General features: G+C 47.8%; 1 protein-coding gene across 5 annotated transcripts in view; it reads right to left on the bottom strand.

The window, feature by feature from the left end:
- The window catches only part of Kif13b (kinesin family member 13B), a 159,257-nt gene that overhangs the window by 5,484 nt on the left and 136,546 nt on the right, over nt 1–17,227 (bottom strand). For 2 of the 5 annotated variants that reach the window (XM_027926852.3, XM_071610615.1), the window contains 2 exons: nt 3,731–3,793; nt 468–1,224 (listed from right to left, as the gene is read on the bottom strand). In XM_027926852.3, the coding sequence (XP_027782653.2) occupies nt 468–1,224; nt 3,731–3,793 (820 nt within the window). The other 3 variants (XM_071610616.1, XM_071610614.1, XM_071610617.1) reach the window with 3 other exon arrangements.

A 17,227-nucleotide genomic window follows, 5' to 3' on the forward strand; every position in this document is an offset into this window, starting at 1 on the left:
CTCGTCACCTCATCCAGAGCTCCCAACCTGCGGACTGAGGCCAGGGGCTTACACCCTGAGCCCAAGCTACTGTTCTATTTCAAAAGCAGGCGCTTGTGTAACTTAAAAAAAAAAAAAAAAAAGTGCTGGATGCGGTGGCATGCACCCTAGTCTCTGCTACTCAGAGGCTGAGATAGAGGGTCATCTGAGGACAGCCTGGGCAACACACTGAGACCCTGTCTCAAACAAAAAAAAGCATTTAAAACCATTATTAAATTTATAGTAGCTTTCAGTGACAATCTTGGGTTTCTTAGAAAGTTGAAAGTTAAACAAGAAAACTAACTCATCTACTGAAGATTCCTGGTTTTGAGAAGCCACAGCTGGGAGACTCAGCCAGGTTGTGCCCTGGGAACCCAGCACCCCGGCAGTGCCACCTCATGTGGAGCTGCCTCCCTGTCCCCACCGGCCACCCTCCAGGGACCACTTACCTGACGGAAGGTCCAGCTCCACACCAATCCATGTCCCCTCCTGGAAGTCAGCAGGCCCGACGTACCTCACGATGCCTGTCTTGTTGGTGCCCACGGCAACGTACTCCCCCTCTTTGAGCCACTCGGGCACTTCACTGGTATCCTCAGAATCAGAGGCCACTTCTGGTGTCCCCAGGGCCTGCCCCCCAGTGTCACCAGACCCTACTGTGGCAAGCAGGTCCTCGTGGATCCCAGGGCCACCGCCCAGCATGCATGTGAACGACTTCAGCTCCGAGGTCCGCACCTTCTGGATTCTGAACGGGGACACAGGTGCCAACGGTGGGGGGTCAGGGAGCAACAGGGCCCTGGAGGCCTCAGGGTCCCTGCTGGGGGCAGGCGGGGGAGGCTGGGCAGCAGGCTCCTCACGTCCAGGTGGGTGGCTCTGCGCACAGGAGGGAAAGGCCAGCCCAGCCTCCAGGGCGGCCTGGCTGGGCGTTGGTGGAGAGCCAGGCGTCTGGCCAGCAGGGACAGCAACATCCAGGCCCAGGCAGAGTGCATCGGACAGGGTGGCAGTGGAGACGCTGTGAGAGAAGTAGCCGCTGGAGGCCTCGCTCAGGGGGCTGGGGGGGCCATCCTGCCCTTCCGGGACCTGGGTGACCACAGCGGCGGGCGGTGGGGAAGGCACTTTGGCTGTTTTCCCGGAGCTCTTCGCCCCAGGGGCTGCCGTCTGCGCCGCAGTCTCAGAGGCCACACCAGGCCCGAGGCTGCCTTGCTGGGCCTGCAGCAGGAGGGAAGCACCACTGAGAACTGCAGGTGGCACCCGCCCAACACAAGCCAGGGAGCAGCCCCCCAGAGAACAGGCCTGGCTCTGGGCAGGACAGCCCTGGCCACAGTGCAGCCTGTGTCTAACGTGACCCTGGTCTTGCACACAACTACTCCAGGTGTGCACAGCACTGATGCTGGGGAGAGCACTGAGCAACATGGCAAAGGCCCGTCCCTTGCACCCTTATGTAAACACAGATGCCCATCCCTGCCACCCAGAGGCAGGGCAGGAGGCAAAGCCCCTGGCCTCAAAGAGCAGCACACTAAAACCCTGCTGCCCCGTCACGGCCTCTGTGGCCTCCCACACTCAGTGGCAACCCGGACACTGTGGAAACAGACCCTCCCACCACCAGCCTCGCCAGGCAACGGGAGAAGCATTGAAGAGGCCAGAGAGCACTTTCCCAGCAAAGTCCAAGTGATGACCTCATCGGAGGGTCTGAAAGTGCTCAGCAGTGCGGGCACCATGCGGGCACCAGGAGGGGCTGACCCTGGCTGGGGGTCGAGGGGGAATGAGGGGGACAGAGTCGGCCTGCGGCCTGCCCTTTCTTCCAGAAGCTGTTTTCTCTGGCTACTGTAGAAGCCAGGGCCAGTCGGGGGTCAGGGACCTCTAATCCTGGAACAAAGACCAGAGGAGCCACTGGAGGACAGAGCTACTGGTGGCTGGGCCAGCCTCTTCTCTTCACATGGCTCCCAGAGTCCCCAGCAGAGGACACACACAGAGCCAGGTCTCACGGGCGAGGACAACAGCCACCACTTGTCCAAACCCTAGTTTCCGAGCTACACGAGGCGCCTGCGTTTGCGACTGAAGCCCTGGCAGGAACGGCGGTGCTGGGGAGAAGGCGGATGGGGCGAGCTGGGTGGGGTGGGACGCTGTTCAGAAAAAGAAATATGTTTTCCAATATTTATGGAAAATTATTTATATTACAGGAATGGTCATTCCCCATTTGAAACACAGGATTTATTTGAACTGGGAAACGGCTGAGATCTATAAGTCTCTTACAGTTACTTGGCTTAACTCAGCAATTTGATAAATCACGCATTTTCCCGTGGATTGTCATTTATATTCCTGTTTCCAGGGGCCTTCTCTCCCCACAAGGCACACTTTCACGGGATGAAATTAACGGCACCTCCTGAGATTAACAGCCCATTTTTGTGATGGATCTCTGGGCTGCAAAATTTACTCAATCCAATAGATCAATAACTGTCACCATCATAAATACTCTAAAAGATTAGGCGATCCTTCAATCATTTTTCTTTTGCAACCTGTACATGTTTTATTTATTCTTCTGCATTTTAGTTTTAATGTAACTGACCATGTGGGGAAGAATACGCAGACGAGAGGAGGGCAGAGCCTCAACAGCCACCGAGTCTGTCCCCGCAGCTGCACCCCTGGCTGCTCAGGGCCAGCGGGGGCCTGGGGTGGTCCAGGCTGGTCCAGAGATGCTGCCGTAGTTTGCAGGTGTCACTGAGGAAGGACAGGCAGGAATGTAGCACGTTCACTCTACCCCTTGGCCCAGCTGAAGGGTCATCCAGGGCCCCGAGAAGGGAAAGGAGCTGGAGGTGAAGTGACAACAAGGGACTGGAGAGGGCAGAGGTGGCCAACTGCGCCCCAGCCCTCCGGCCCCCGGCCCGCAGCACTTCTCCACTGGACCCGGTGGGGGGGGTGACTTGAAACCTAGCTGCCATCTCTTGACTTTACCTTGACCATTAAGAGAGGCATTTCCAGAAACTTCTGTGAAGGCCGAGCTGAAAGAGCCGCCAGAGGCTCTGTGGGAGCTGGGTGGGTGGCTGTCCTCACCACAAGGCCCTGCTCTCCCTCCACGGGCTGGGCAACCCCTGGCTCGGCAGAATGACCGCTGCACTCTCAGGGAGAGGACACGCGGCACGTCCCCGGGGAGAGTCGTGACACCCACAAGCAGTGGAGCGAGAAGGCCTTAGAGCATGAGGGGTGCCGGGAGGTGTGAAGCATCTCTCGAATTACGGGGCCTTTTTTGCTGTTGTTTTAATAAATAAAATTTCCCTATGAAGATGGAGCATTTCCTAAGAGAACGGCGGCACAGTGGGAGAAAATAGCTTCCCGGCTCCTCAGATCCCAAGTGCTGTTGATCTGTGGGAGACCGTGAGAGACTGTTTTCTCCAGCTTAGCATTAGTGTCTTCACGCTGATACCCTGAATCAGAATGAAATGTAAAACTAAGAATTAAGCCAACACTGAGAAGAAGGAGACTGTTCTGTTTATAGAACCCCCTCCGCCTAGCAGTGGGCTACTGCAGCACAGACGACACCAGCAGCCACACGATTAGGGGTGGAAATAGAAAGGGCCACAGAGGGAGAAGCAGTGACCTGCACTGTGGTTCACTATCAAAACAGGAACGAGAGGAACAAAGGGCAGGTGTGCATCAAACAGTGCTAGTGTCGGGGCCACCCACAGCAGCTGGGGCAGCCCCAACCCGAGCCACTCACCTCCTCTGTCCTGGTCACCCGGGCATCGGCGAAGGCTGGCTGCACCAGGATCCGAGGCGCCGGCTGAGGAGACAAGCATGCTGTGAGGGGGCTGGACAAGGGGGACCACTGGAGCAAGTCTTCCCTGGACAGCGGAATGCCATCAGAGGGCCCCTGGGAGAATCTTCACAACCCTTGGGAACTTCACGCACCTGGACAGCCAGGTGCATGGTGCCAGGGCTCCAGGCCACAGAGGAAGCAACTAAGCCAGTGAGGGCCGCCAGCCAGCACACAGGCCTGAGTGCCCCAGCAGACGCAGCATGACCAAGGACTGTGCTGTGCAGACACGTGGCGTGAGACTTTGCATGGAGAAGTAACTGGGTCAGGAAAGACCCAGAAAGACTGCGGGCAGGAGCTGGAAGCTGCCCCACACTGGGGCCAGGGAGAACTCATGGACACATGCGTCAAGAAAGCAGGAGAAGAAAGCCACTCTCTGGAGCAGAGAGAGCAGGGGTGACTACAGGAGGCCTTAGGTGCCTGAAACTAACCTACCTAGGTGACAAAAGGGGGTCACCCGATTCCTGAGCAAAGCAAGCAGAAGACACTGAATGTCAGGCTAATCTGGCAGTGGAATGCAAACTGACCAGAGAAGCATTTAAAGTCCAAAGAGAAGATCAGTAACAAGGGTCCCCAGCAGAGCAGGTGTGAGGCGAGAGTCTGAACTAACGGACACAAGCAATACACAAGAAAGGACGTGGTCACCATGGACACATGATCCAAGGACATACAGAACGAAGATCAAAAAATAACAAGAGCCAGAATAAGGAAAAGGAAGTCAGGAGGAAGAAATGGAAACGAACGGTCATTTTGTACCTGCTGGGTTTAAAACACAGTGGGACCAAGAGGAAAGGAGTTGACGATTTGTCTCTGGAAGAAACCAGGCTCCACCATTCCTGTCTTAGCTGCTCACCAGCCTCTGGCTCCTCCCAGGTCCCCCAAGGTGCTCCAAGGTGCTGGACGGAGCCAGCTCTGCATGCTAAGCCCTGAAGAGGGACCGTCCTGGCAGGGTGGGTGCAGACAGGCCAATGACTGCAGGTCCCGCTCCCCTACAGAGTCCACCTGTCAGCCTCCCTGTTCTTCCCTAAGCCATCCAGGTGCTCTGGCTCCTGTGTGTCCTGGGGCCCTGAGGCACCCACAGGGTCGATGCCCGACTTCCCTCTGCCTAAGCTGAAACTTGCCTGAAGGGAGAAGAGCCTTCCTGGACCAAGACGGTCCACTCAGCAGGTGTTAACCCGCGTCCACAGCCACGACACAGCCACACGTGGCAAAGGGCGCCCCTCCTGCCACGGGCAGACGTGGATGAGCAGGGCTACTGGGAACTGATTCTGCTAAAGGGTTTGAGGGAGGGCACAGAAGAGAGGATCCAGGAGACCACAGAGATATAGCTCAGAGGGTGGAAGGACACGATAAGCACACACACTCTACCCAGCAGACACTGGGGCGCTAGCTACCACGGCGGGGAAAGGCAGAAGAGGGGCTCAGAGGCGTGTTTCAGAAAGGTGGAGGGGCAGGGTACCTGGCGGCAGGGCCACTACAGCTGCTTCCATTCCCTAACCATTCCGGGGTCTGGCTGGTGACCCCACCCGTCTCTCACACTCTGTTCCTCTCCCTCCTGCCCTGCCACCTGCCCACGTGGACTCCCTGACGGACCAGAAAGCGTCCAGCACACACCTTGCCCTCCAGCCACAGTCCTAGAGTGGGGGCTGCTGGCTCTGTTTTTAGTTTTTTCCCCACAAGTATCTAAGGTCCCCTGCAAACTGGAAGGTAAATATTTAGTATATACTTCTTAGTAAAGGCAAAATAAAGTTTCTTATGCTCGAACTCTAAAATACTTAGAATCTTCAGTTAGATCTGACTTAAAATAGATAAAAGACTGTGGTTGATCATTTCCACCCAGGTGAAGCTTAGACCTTAAAGCATAAAAATATAGAAACCCTACTAAAGGTGAAATGGTGACAACCTAGGATGGAACTTTTCCTAAAATGACACTCCTTCCCCTTTAAAACAGAGCTTTGAAACACAGTTTACACTCTTCCTTATGCCTCAGGGTGACCATACAATCCAGGAGATAACTTAATCTCTGTTGAAATGAATTCAAGGACCAGACTGGATGTGACACTGGTTCTGACACTCGACACAGGTCTCCAGGGCTTGAATGCACAGGGCCTTGCACAGTGCCACCAGCAGCAAGGAGCCCAGCCAGGCCCGCACTGTCCAGCCTTGGCGGGGCGTGTGCACGCAGGCAGCAGGGATGCAATCAACCTCTGTGTGGAAATGTCGAAAGCAGAAGGGATCCAAAGGACGGAACCATAACTGGATGTGTCCTGAACACCTGCAGGGGTGGGGGGCGCAGACTGCCAGCCTGAGCAGCATGACAGGCAGCGGGCAGAAGAGGCCCGGTTTGTGAGACATTCTGTGGACTCACAGCTCAACCCTGGAAAAGCTCCTCCTTCCTTCAGGTCTTGGGGAGGAAAGGCCTACCCAGAATGACCAGCACTGGACAGAGGGCAGGAGGCCTGTGCGCTCTCAGGTGAATCTCTAGGGCAGCAGAGAGCCACCACAGGCCACGAAATGAAAGGGCAGTAAGACTGTGCTTCAGAGGTCAGCCCTGAGGAAGGAGATACTGGACACAGAGATCCATGAAGAGGCAGGTTCCCAGTGGCCCCACGGAGGGCTACTCAGACCTGAAGTTGAACAGTAAGAGGAAAAGGAAACAGAAATGGAAGTTCCGAGACAGAAGGCGACTAACACTCAAAACAACTGGTTGTGTTGGCAATTTGTTCAAGACAACACCCAGGGCGAGGGTGAGGGAGGAGAAGGCGGTATCTGCACACGTGCGGCTGGCAGTACTGGACCTTCCATGTTTGGCGATGGCCTCTGATGTGTCCAGCAACCTCTTTAAGGGCACCAGATAAGTGTGCAGAGTATGGAATCTTAACCATGCCATTTCCCCTTCACACATAAGAGCTCAAATGCTTGTTGTTTGCATTTTAATGCTCTTTACGCCTCTGTGCAGGCATCGCCTCTATTTCAGGAGCTCAAACATTTCAGATCATAAGTTCATTAATCCTTATGACACATCTGGTAACTATTAATAAAAATGACTGCAAAGTATTCTGCAGCTATAAATATCATGGAGAAGTCCCATGAGGGAAGCGAATATATTATCAACACTCCACACAACACAGTCGGCTCACAAAGCACTGCCTGCCGGAGCGACACACTCAGAGATGGGACAGGAAGAGTCCTCCAGTGCCGCCAAACCAACAGGCACACGGGGTACTGCTGGGGCTGCAGACAGCAGGCCCCACAGCAGACGGCTCAGAGACACTGCAGACAGTCACTTCCCGGGTCAGACCTCACGGTCTTTAAGCTCTTATTTCCACATCCCACACCAATACGGGCGTGTGGCTCCGAGTTTCATGACTTGGAATAAAGGCTGTTTTGGACCCCTCTGCCTAGAAGAATAACGTCCTGGCATGACACAGACCACGTCCCCATGGCTGCACCCTGCCCTGCTCACCCCCCCCCAACCCAACTTTGCAATGCACTGCTTTTCCGACAGAGTCCACCTGGTGAACATCTCTTCACCTGCAAGTCTCAGCTCAGGCATGACTCAGCCTTCCTGAAGACAGGGAGAAGTGTGTGACAGCACTGGCAGAATGTTCTACGTGTGTCTGTGTGTCTGCACCTGCTGCTCTCAGGGAGCCTCTCAACCCTGACCTCTGATGGGCAAGAAGTAGGTCAGCTTCTCATTGGTGAAAACCCAATCACTCTGGGGGATGTGCATCTGGAAGGTGGAGATCCCCATGAATTCTCTAGGCAACATTACCCGGCAGGCAGACTGGTGGCCACCGCTGGGTCTCTTTGGAGACACCATTACACTGCCTGCCCCTTGCCAATTTCAATCAGCACATCACAGTACAGATATGCCAGGCACAGGAAGGTGGCTTCAGATTCCTGACCACAACTGTAATCCCTCTGAGGCTTTTACACACTTTCACATAGATTCCATTTCATCCTCTTTGAACTCAACTTCCACCCCACAGCCAGAGGGAGCTTTCCACAGACAGATGTGACCTTGTCGCTCTCCGCTTCCCAGCTGTCCATGAGCAGGCACTGCCCACGGGATCAGAAAGGAATGAGTGCGACAAGGAAAAGTGAACAGGTCACACTGGCAAGGAAAAGTGAACAGGTCACACTGGGCTGGTTCCTCCCTCAAATACTTAACTCATTTACTCTAGAATAATCACTTGGTCATTTTTAATTAAACAGCTGAGTTTTCCTTTGGTGTGGGGGTGGGTACTGGTGATTGAACCTAAAGGCTACATCCCTGAGCCCTTTTTATTTATTTATTTATTTATTTATTTATTTATTTATTAAAAGAGAGCGAGAGAGATAGAGCAGTAGAGAGAGAGAGAAGTAGGTCTCAAGTCTCCATCCAAATACAAGGCCCTAGCTGGATGCTTCTTGAATGAAGAAACAAGCATCTGCGCGATTACTTAACAAGTGACACAAAAGAAGACGGAACTGCAGACAGCATGTGGGAGAAACAGATCTTCTGAAATTTGGACACAAGGTTAGGCAAAGGAGGCAAAAGTTGAAGGGAAAAAAATAATCACTTTAAAACTTTCCCAACACCGAATTTTCTGATGCATATTTTTTCTTGTTTGAAAATAAACCTTTCCAAATAATCACCCTGTACACTGAATTTGATCAGTTGTTAAATGTCATTTTTAATGATACCTAAATTAATATAATCCTCTGTCTTTTTTGAAAAACACTAACCAGTGATTTAAATCCAATTATAGGAAATTCTTTCTATGATAAGAGATGTAATAGTTCGTTTTTTGCTACAAATAATCAAGAACTAACCTATTATTTCCCTACTGCTAAAGTGAGAAAAAGAGACACAATAAAAGCAACCCAGGGGTGCTCTACCACTGAGCTACATTCCCAACCCTTTGTATTTTTTTTTTAATTGTGAGACAGTGTCACACTAATTTTTAATATTTATTTTTTAGTTTTTGGCGGACACAACATCTTTGTTTGTATGTGGTACTGAGGATCGAACCCCGGCCGCACGCATGCCAGGCGAGCGCCGCTGAAGAGGGACCCCAGCCCCCTTTTTATTTTATTTTGACACAGAGTCTCAAGTTGCCCAGGCTGGCCTTAAACTTGTGATCCTCCTGGCCTCACAAGTTGCTGGCATTATAGGTATGAGCCACAGCCCCTGGCTGAAATCTCTCAAGATCACATTTGTGCTTTAAATCTTGCTTTCTGAAATATAAATCTCAGTTCTGTCACTCACCAGGCTCTGTAACCTGATGAAGGTACTTAACCTATCTGAGTCTCAAGTGTCCTCAACAAGGGTGCCATCTTGATATGGTAGCCACTGGCAGCACATAGTAACTGACTTAAAACACAGCCAATGTGACTGAAGAAGTAAGTTTATTATTTTGTTTAATTTTAATAAAATGCAAATTTAAAAACTGAAGTGCTTTTAAGTAGCTTTGGAATAGCTTGGGCATGTGGATCTATCCACTTTTTCAACTGTAAATCTTATGAACTCTAATTGCAGATTAAGTATGTCCAAAGAAAATACAGCATCTGAATAGGAATGTGCCAGAAATGCAGAATACAAACCTAACTTACAGGCCTTTGTATCTCAATAGTTTTTTTTTTTAATTGACTATAGGTTGATATAATACTTCCTGATTAAAAAATCATATTGAAATTAATTTAACCTTTTTTCTTTTTAGGGTCTTAAATGAGTCTACTAGGAATTTTTAAATTACACATGGGGCCCATGTTATCTCTCTACTGGACAGTGTTGGCCAAACTGCACTGATACTAAGACTGTGTCTGAAATGCTTGGCACAGTTCTAGACACACAGTATATGCTGGGTACATTTGCGAAGCATTGTTATTACATAATTACTGAAATTTTATGTGCTATCTTTCAAGGTAGTTCTTCTTCCTTTTTAGATTTAAATTTATTTTTAACTGCTAAATAATAAAAAAATTGTACTTATTTGTGGGGTATCTGGATATTTTGACACATGTATACATTTGTATACTGTGATTCAAGTTTAAACATGTCTTTCTTCCCAAACATTTACCATCTTTATGATGAAAACATTCAAACTCCTTTCTTCTGACTTTTTAAAATACGGAGTTACATCTATTTTGAAAGAGGGTGTAACATTAACTTCACCCAAAATGATGGTTATTAGTGTTTCCAGCGTCCATGAAGAATGAAGGGTGTTCCTGAATCACAGAATATTTATTAATCTAAAAGCCTTAAAAACAAGGACTAAATTCAGCCTGATTCCTGCTTGCTAATGTGCCCTGTAAGTTAAGAAATGGCTTTTACATCTTGAATGGTTGAAACTTAAATGAAAAATCGTAACATGTAAGAATTATGTGAAATTCAAATTTCAGATTATAGTTTTTTTGGAATGCAACCAGACTTACTTGTTTAACTTTTTTTTTTTTTTTTTAAAGGTCTGCCGCACAAGGCCTGTGTCCACTTCCCTTTGTTAGCTCCAGGACAAGAGGATGCAGCATGCTCTGTCCAAGTACCTACACTGGTGGTGTTCAATCACAGGGAGGAAAGCCCATCTGTATTATTTTTAAATTGACCTGAATGATTAAGGAAAGCAAAGGCTGGAAAACAAGGTGTCGCTGTGCTTTCCTGTTTCAGCTAGATGGTGGGCCTCGGTCACAGTGCAACGTGCTTCCTGCATGCAGGGGAAGAAGGCGAGTGCGCCCGTGGCCCACTTCCTCATGGAAGCATCTCATGGTAACAGGTGGAAAACCACAGGACATCCTCTCCAGCAGCCCCAGGGATGGGCAGGCTGCTGCCCTCTGCTCAAGGCCTTCCCCACATGCCACAGGAGGCTGTCCTGACCAGAGAGACACACAAAACAAAGACAGGCCACAATAAGGCCAGCTTTTGACGGTAGAAATTAAATCTGACCATTAACTCTTTAATCCCCCAGATTAATCAACAACACCACTTAGAGCCCTGAACTTTGAAGCACATAAATAGCTTCCTGTGAACAGAGACTCCCAGATACGTGAAAAAAGCTATCATGCCAAATTAATTCAATCTAACTAATTAGAGAGCAGGAAGTTCTTTCAATTATTTTATGTGCTGTCTGAGAAACACACTTGAATATGAGTGCAGATTTCATTAATTGCAGTTCATTATTTTCTAGATTCGTTACTAAACTTGCATCAGAAGGTCAAAGACAGCAATTTTGTCAGCTGCCACCTCTTTCCGTGCAATATCTTTGCATTTCTGGAACTCAGACAGAAATTGATTACAACCAGAACCAATCTCCATAAAAACAAGAATTCTAAGTCTTTATGAATATGCTCAAGCCAAAAGATTTTGTAGGTTATGAGAATCTTTGTTTTTAAAGGAAGGAACTGTTAACTTCAGCTTACAAGAAAAGATCCACGACCTTTTCAAATCAATCAGATAAAATACAAGTCCAGGAACACAACAGCATCTTGACCCGAGAACCTGCTCATTTTAAAGAAATGTGAACAGACCTTCACCTTTCACTGGATTCCTGAGCTCACATGTCTGTGTACCTCACGTGAAGAAGGGAACTGAACGTGTCGGCCTGAAAATGTCAAGGACACTCTGATTAAAAGTACCTCTGTGATAATAACCACTCTCTATCACACAACCTGTGCTTCTCTTCCACCTCATCTACCAGTGGGAATGCTAGGAGTGACTGGTGCATATGAGACCGCCTCCATCCTGAGTCCTTACCCGGGTTTTATATTCTCAAAAATGTTTAGTATTTAAAAAAACAGGAGTGGGAGAACTCCACAGATATGTTTTAGAAAGCACTTTGCTGTCTATAAATCACTGCTGTTGTTAATTTCATGACTCTCATCCCTCTAGTGTGGCTGAATCGCCCTTCGGAGGCTCTATGCCTCCTGGGGTTGAAGAGCCCTGAATGCTTACATGGTCGGCTTCTGTCACTGCATGGATAAGCTATAAACAACTCCTTTAATCCTTCCGCACTGCTGATGACATCCTCTCACATGATTCCAACTGGTCACTGTATTTCAGCATGATACATACAGAACCACACACAGGACTCTAAGTGTCATTGATAACACCAAAGAGAACCCCAGCGGGTATGGATGTTTAAGGGAGACGACATGGGCATCTTCATTGCCAGAACTGTCTCAGAGAAGGAGATTTAGGTCTCCAAACTAAATTGGGATAGAAACATTAAAAGGAAGTGTTATGGTTTCTGCCTCTAATATCCCCTGAGAAGCTCATGTGTTAGACAACAAAATGTTCGGAAGTAAAACAATTAGTTTATGAAAAGTGGTCATCTCGGCAGTGGATTAATCCATCCGATGGTTGGATCATTTGAATGACGTACTGGATGGTAACTACAGGTAGGTGGGGCATGGCATGGCTGGAGGATGCAGTCACTGGGAGCGTGCCCTGGGGGACTATATCTTGTCCCTGGCTTCTTTCTCTCTCACCTTTCCTTCATCTCAGGCTCAGAGCAATGAAGTCAGCCAGCCATGGGCTGAGACTCTGAAACCATGAGCCCAAAATAAACTTTTCCTCCTCCAAGTTGTTCCTGTCAGTATTCTGGTCACAGCAACAAAAAGCTGTAACACAGGAAGTCTTCTTAATTTTTTTCATCATAGGTGGGAAATGGAAAGAGAAATGGTTTTTAAAATGATGCACATGTTAATGAACATAATCTGTTTGGTTACCATGTACCGTCTCTGTGTATTCCCAAATCGTTTGGAGATTTTAGTTTTTTTGTGCCATTTCACATTATAAAACTTAAGTAATATTACTATTTATTTACTATCTCTAAGTCTTATTGATATTAATAATGATATTTATATGCTTCTGTACTATAGAATTAATTTCTTTGAGTCATATGCTCTGATTTGTATTCCCTCTCCCCAATAATGGGGCTTGAACCAACCCAGGGGTGCTCTACCACTGAGCTACATTCCCAACCCTTTGTATTTTTTTTTTTTTTATTGTGAGACAGTGTCACACTAAGTTGCTGAGGCTGGCCTTAAAATTTCAATCCTCCTGCTTCAGCCTCCCAAGGTGCAAGATTACAGGTGTGTGCCACTGCACTCACCCACTGATCTGCACTTGATGTTGTTCTCAACATCTAAATGTCTGGTCATGTTAATTTAAAGATCTTTTGTAGGGACCCCTGAAATGGGTGTAACAGGCATTAGCAGCAAGTAAAAGATTATCAGAACAGAGAGGAAGCCTCCAGTGCTGGTGAGTCTCTCCAAGCTGCTGCTAAGGTGCATCGTTACGTGCCTGCACCCTTACGTGCCTGCACACGGCAATGACAGAGCCAGGCAGAGGACAGGGTGATCCAGCAAGTGTCATCAGCGTTTGTTTTGTTCTAGATGTCCTCGATTGTTGATGCAGAGGAAGGCACTCTGTGGCCTCTCCTTGTAGATGACAGGACTCTGCTTTAGTCCCTAATAATGTTCAACATTGGTGACTGGAATGCAGATGGGGAGCTTTAAAAGGTGTGCAGATGATAGCTAAAATGTTCTTTTAAAAACTCACAAGGATCCTGATATCCCAGGAATGTTAAAAATCAAAATGAAAATTTTAGAAATGAATCTGAAGCTCTTCATTTAGTATTTGTACACTTCAGTTAGACAACATAATAATAAAAGGGAAAAGGAACTACCTTGAAGAGAGGAAAAATCGCCAAAAAATTCCAGCATCGTTAACTGACAAGAAGCACAAAGAACTGATGCTTCTTCCAAAAAGCAAACAAAAAAGGCATAATCATAGGCTACTTTGGTAGAAGTATATGATTTAGATGAGAAAGACAGAGTTCCACTATTTTCAAGTCCAAGAATAACTTGCTCCCTTCTGGGCTCCTCACCATGCACAGGCCCTGACAAGACGCAGGGTGACAGAGCACTTCTATCTGGAACAGCACAGACCTCTTGAGCTGCCCAGCCTGGAGGAGGCCCAGGAGAAGGAAAGACCACCTCGCCCCACCTCACCCGGACTCAGCAGAGAGCTCAGAGTTGAACACCGGAAGAAGACCTTGTTCAGCAAGGGGGAGGGGAGTAGAATTTTTTTGTGAGAATCTCAAACTGTAGGTATCAAAAGTGCCCACTCAGAAGTGCCCAGTGAAGGAGACGATCACTAGAAACAAGCAGGGCAGGATGTGTCAGCAGGCCACCAGCTCTCACGGCTCCTGTGCTTTCCGCGGCACTCGCGGCTCAGTCTCTAAGATGACCAGGCAGGAGAGGCCTGGATGCTGTGAGAAGTCATTTCCACAGACACCGACTTCTCCCAGAGCTTCACCAGAGACTGTCAGTAAAATGAGGGGAACATGAGGGTCTTTGATCAGCTGATTCCCAAATGAAAAGCTAAAGTTTTTCTCTCCTTCAGGAACATTCTTTCTTTTTACGGTCCTGGATATTGAGCCCCGCGATGATTTACCACTGAGCCACACCCCAGCCCTCTTTACCTTTTATTTTGAGACAGGATCTCTAAGTTGCTGAGGCTGGATTTGACCTTCTGATCCTCCTGCCTTGGCTTCCCAAGTTGCTGAGATTACAGACTGCGTGCCATCATGCCTGGCTGCCTTCAGGAATATTCTTTAGTGACACTTCTATTGAAGAAATTTAATAAACAGGTCTGGATGTCCCAAGCCCCCATTCAGCTGATTCTCTCACCTCTAATTGTAAACATGGTCCCTTCTATCACTGAATGCCACTGTTGTGCAGTCTGGTATTGCAGTCTGTACACACGTCAATGGTGAGCCAACCAATACATACTGTGTGTCATACATGTCAGGCCCCAGCCAGCACAGGAAGCTCTGTCCTCAAGGTTTACTTCAACAAACATATAAACCTAACCATAACTCCCAGTAAGAAGTAGAATCGATGGGACTGGGGCCATAGCTGAGTGGTAGAGCACTTGCCTAGCACGGGTAAGGTACTAGGTTGGATCCTCAGTGCCACATAAAAAAATAAAATAAAATTTAAAAAAAGAAAAAGAATCAAGAGAATATAGTGTGTGTGTTTGGTGGAGGCTGTTTCAGTTGGTGGTGAAGAAACACCACCGTAAACTATGCCTCCTTGAAATGGCTGCCGCTCTCCTGGCCCTGCAAGGACTCTGGAGAGAGCATTCCCAGCAGAAGGAAAGACAAGCGCCAGAACCCGTGAGACTGCTGTGTTCGTGAGACAAAAAGGCACAGATACAATTCAGCAAGGTGACTGGAGAGAAGAAAGGAAATAACGATTAAAGGTCAGGGCACCGAGGATGTGCACCAACTACAGAAGAACTTAGGTTCTATTCTGTTTCCAAGGAAGGTTTCAAGCTGGGGACTGATGTGTTTACAGCCTAAGCTGTGAAAGACCATTGGCTACTTTGTATCACTATGGTAAAGCCATGGGACGGAATGAGACCAAGAAAGAAAAAAATGCCCACACAGCCATGGCCACTGAACACCAGAGGCTTGATGGAAGAAACAGACCCAGGAAAGGCCAGAGAGGACGGGCAGAGGGCAGCAGGTCAGCTGAGAGCTTTATGCTAATGCAGTCGGGGATGAGGACAGAGACAGGGCTGGTGCTGGCAAGAAAAGGGAGTGGCATCTTCACAAACCAGAGGAAAGAGTTTGACCACTGGACATCTATCCTCATTCAGACCAGCTTCGGTGCTATGTTTTCACATATTTATAAACTATGAAATATTTGCTCAAGGCCCATTCCCTCAATACTTTTGCTCATATGTGCTCAAAAAATAAATACACTTGAGTAAACGAACATAAATTGCTAATATTTCAATAACACATTTCAAGTTAACTTCTCATCCTGGACATGACATACTGCAGTTCTCTTCCCATCACCAAAGATCTGCTTCTGACACGCTGCTGCTCTCCACGTCTCCAGTCGCCTCCTGCCAGCACAGTGAGTGTACAAACAAGTTCCCACTGGCAGGTGCTCTGACATGCTACATCAAAAACTGAAAACAGTTTAAAAATAATTGTGACCACAGTGGGCTGATCCCATGACTTTTAAAGGCATTCCAACTTCCTTCAATTTAGATTACCGCCTTAACTGAACAGCAACAGAAAAAAGTGGCTATTAAACTGCACATGATAAGCATCACCTCAGAGCTCATCAATACAGATCAGACAGTGTCCCCAGGTGGGCTGTGGGTCACCAGGGCAGTCTGAGAAAACGCATTTTTTTTGGAGGGTGGAGTGGACTGGGGATTGAACTCAAGGGCACTTGACCACTGAGCCACATCCCCAGCCCTATTTGGTATTTGATTTAGAGACAGGGTCTCACTGAGTTGCTTAGTGCCCCACTTTTGCTGAGGCTGGCTTTGAACTAGCAATCCTCCTGCTTCAGCCTCCTGAGCCGCTGGGATTACAGGCATGTGCTACCGAGCCCAGCTGAGAAAATGCATTTTTTTTTTTTTTTTTGGTAACTCAGACACTTCATGACCCTTACTTCATGAAACACTGACGGGAAGTTAAGAGGAGACTAGCACACATGACAACAAACTATGGGGAGAGTCACCTTTGCCTGCCCCACCCCTCCCGTGGCCGGAGTTCATATCAGTAACTAGCGAGCACCGTTTATGTGCTGCAGTGAATACAGTTTAAACACTTCCAGAATCCCGATGTTTAAGTCTTTTCATTCATTCCATGTATATTCTTACGTACATGCTTATATAATGCTAGATTGAAAAAATTACGTATCTACACAGCAGCCTTATACAACCAACCCCACTTTCCTTGAATATGCCTTCATAAACTTAGAAAATTCTTGTAAATAGTTGAGTCTCAGACAACTACTGACCTGCATTTCTGCAACTGGAATGCACAAAAGAATATGGAGGGCTGGGGCTATAGCTCAGCAGCAGAGCACTTGTCTAGCATACATGAGGCACTGGGTTCGATCCTCAGCACCACATAAAAATAGACAAATAAAATAAAGGCGTTCTGTCCATTTACCACTACAAAAAAAAATTTTTTTTTAAATAATATGGAAGTGCTGATGTCAAAACCACCCCCAATGATGGCACTTGTCCTGGTGCTTCCAAGTGAGTGTAAGTAAAACCTCGTTTATCACTTTCTGCTGAGCTAACACCTATGTAAGGCTAGAAACTGCATTTCCAAAGGTTCCCATTCACCATTACTGCATAAGAATAGCTTCCTGCATGTTTGGAAAACCCTTTAACATTTTCTCCAACACTTATTCTAGGGCGAGGTAGAGCCAAAAAAAGGAAATAGGTGATCACTTTTAAGTAAAAGAAGAGATTATCCACAGTAGAGGAAGCAGAGGTTGAAAGGGAAGGACAGTCGTGACATAAAATTGTTTGAAAAGAGAAATGAAATCAAGAATTAAAAATAGAATTACATTTTCTACTTGGCAATACACAAACAACAC

This window comes from Marmota flaviventris, chromosome 3 (assembly GCF_047511675.1).
Source record: "Marmota flaviventris isolate mMarFla1 chromosome 3, mMarFla1.hap1, whole genome shotgun sequence".
NCBI lineage: Eukaryota > Metazoa > Chordata > Mammalia > Rodentia > Sciuridae > Marmota > Marmota flaviventris.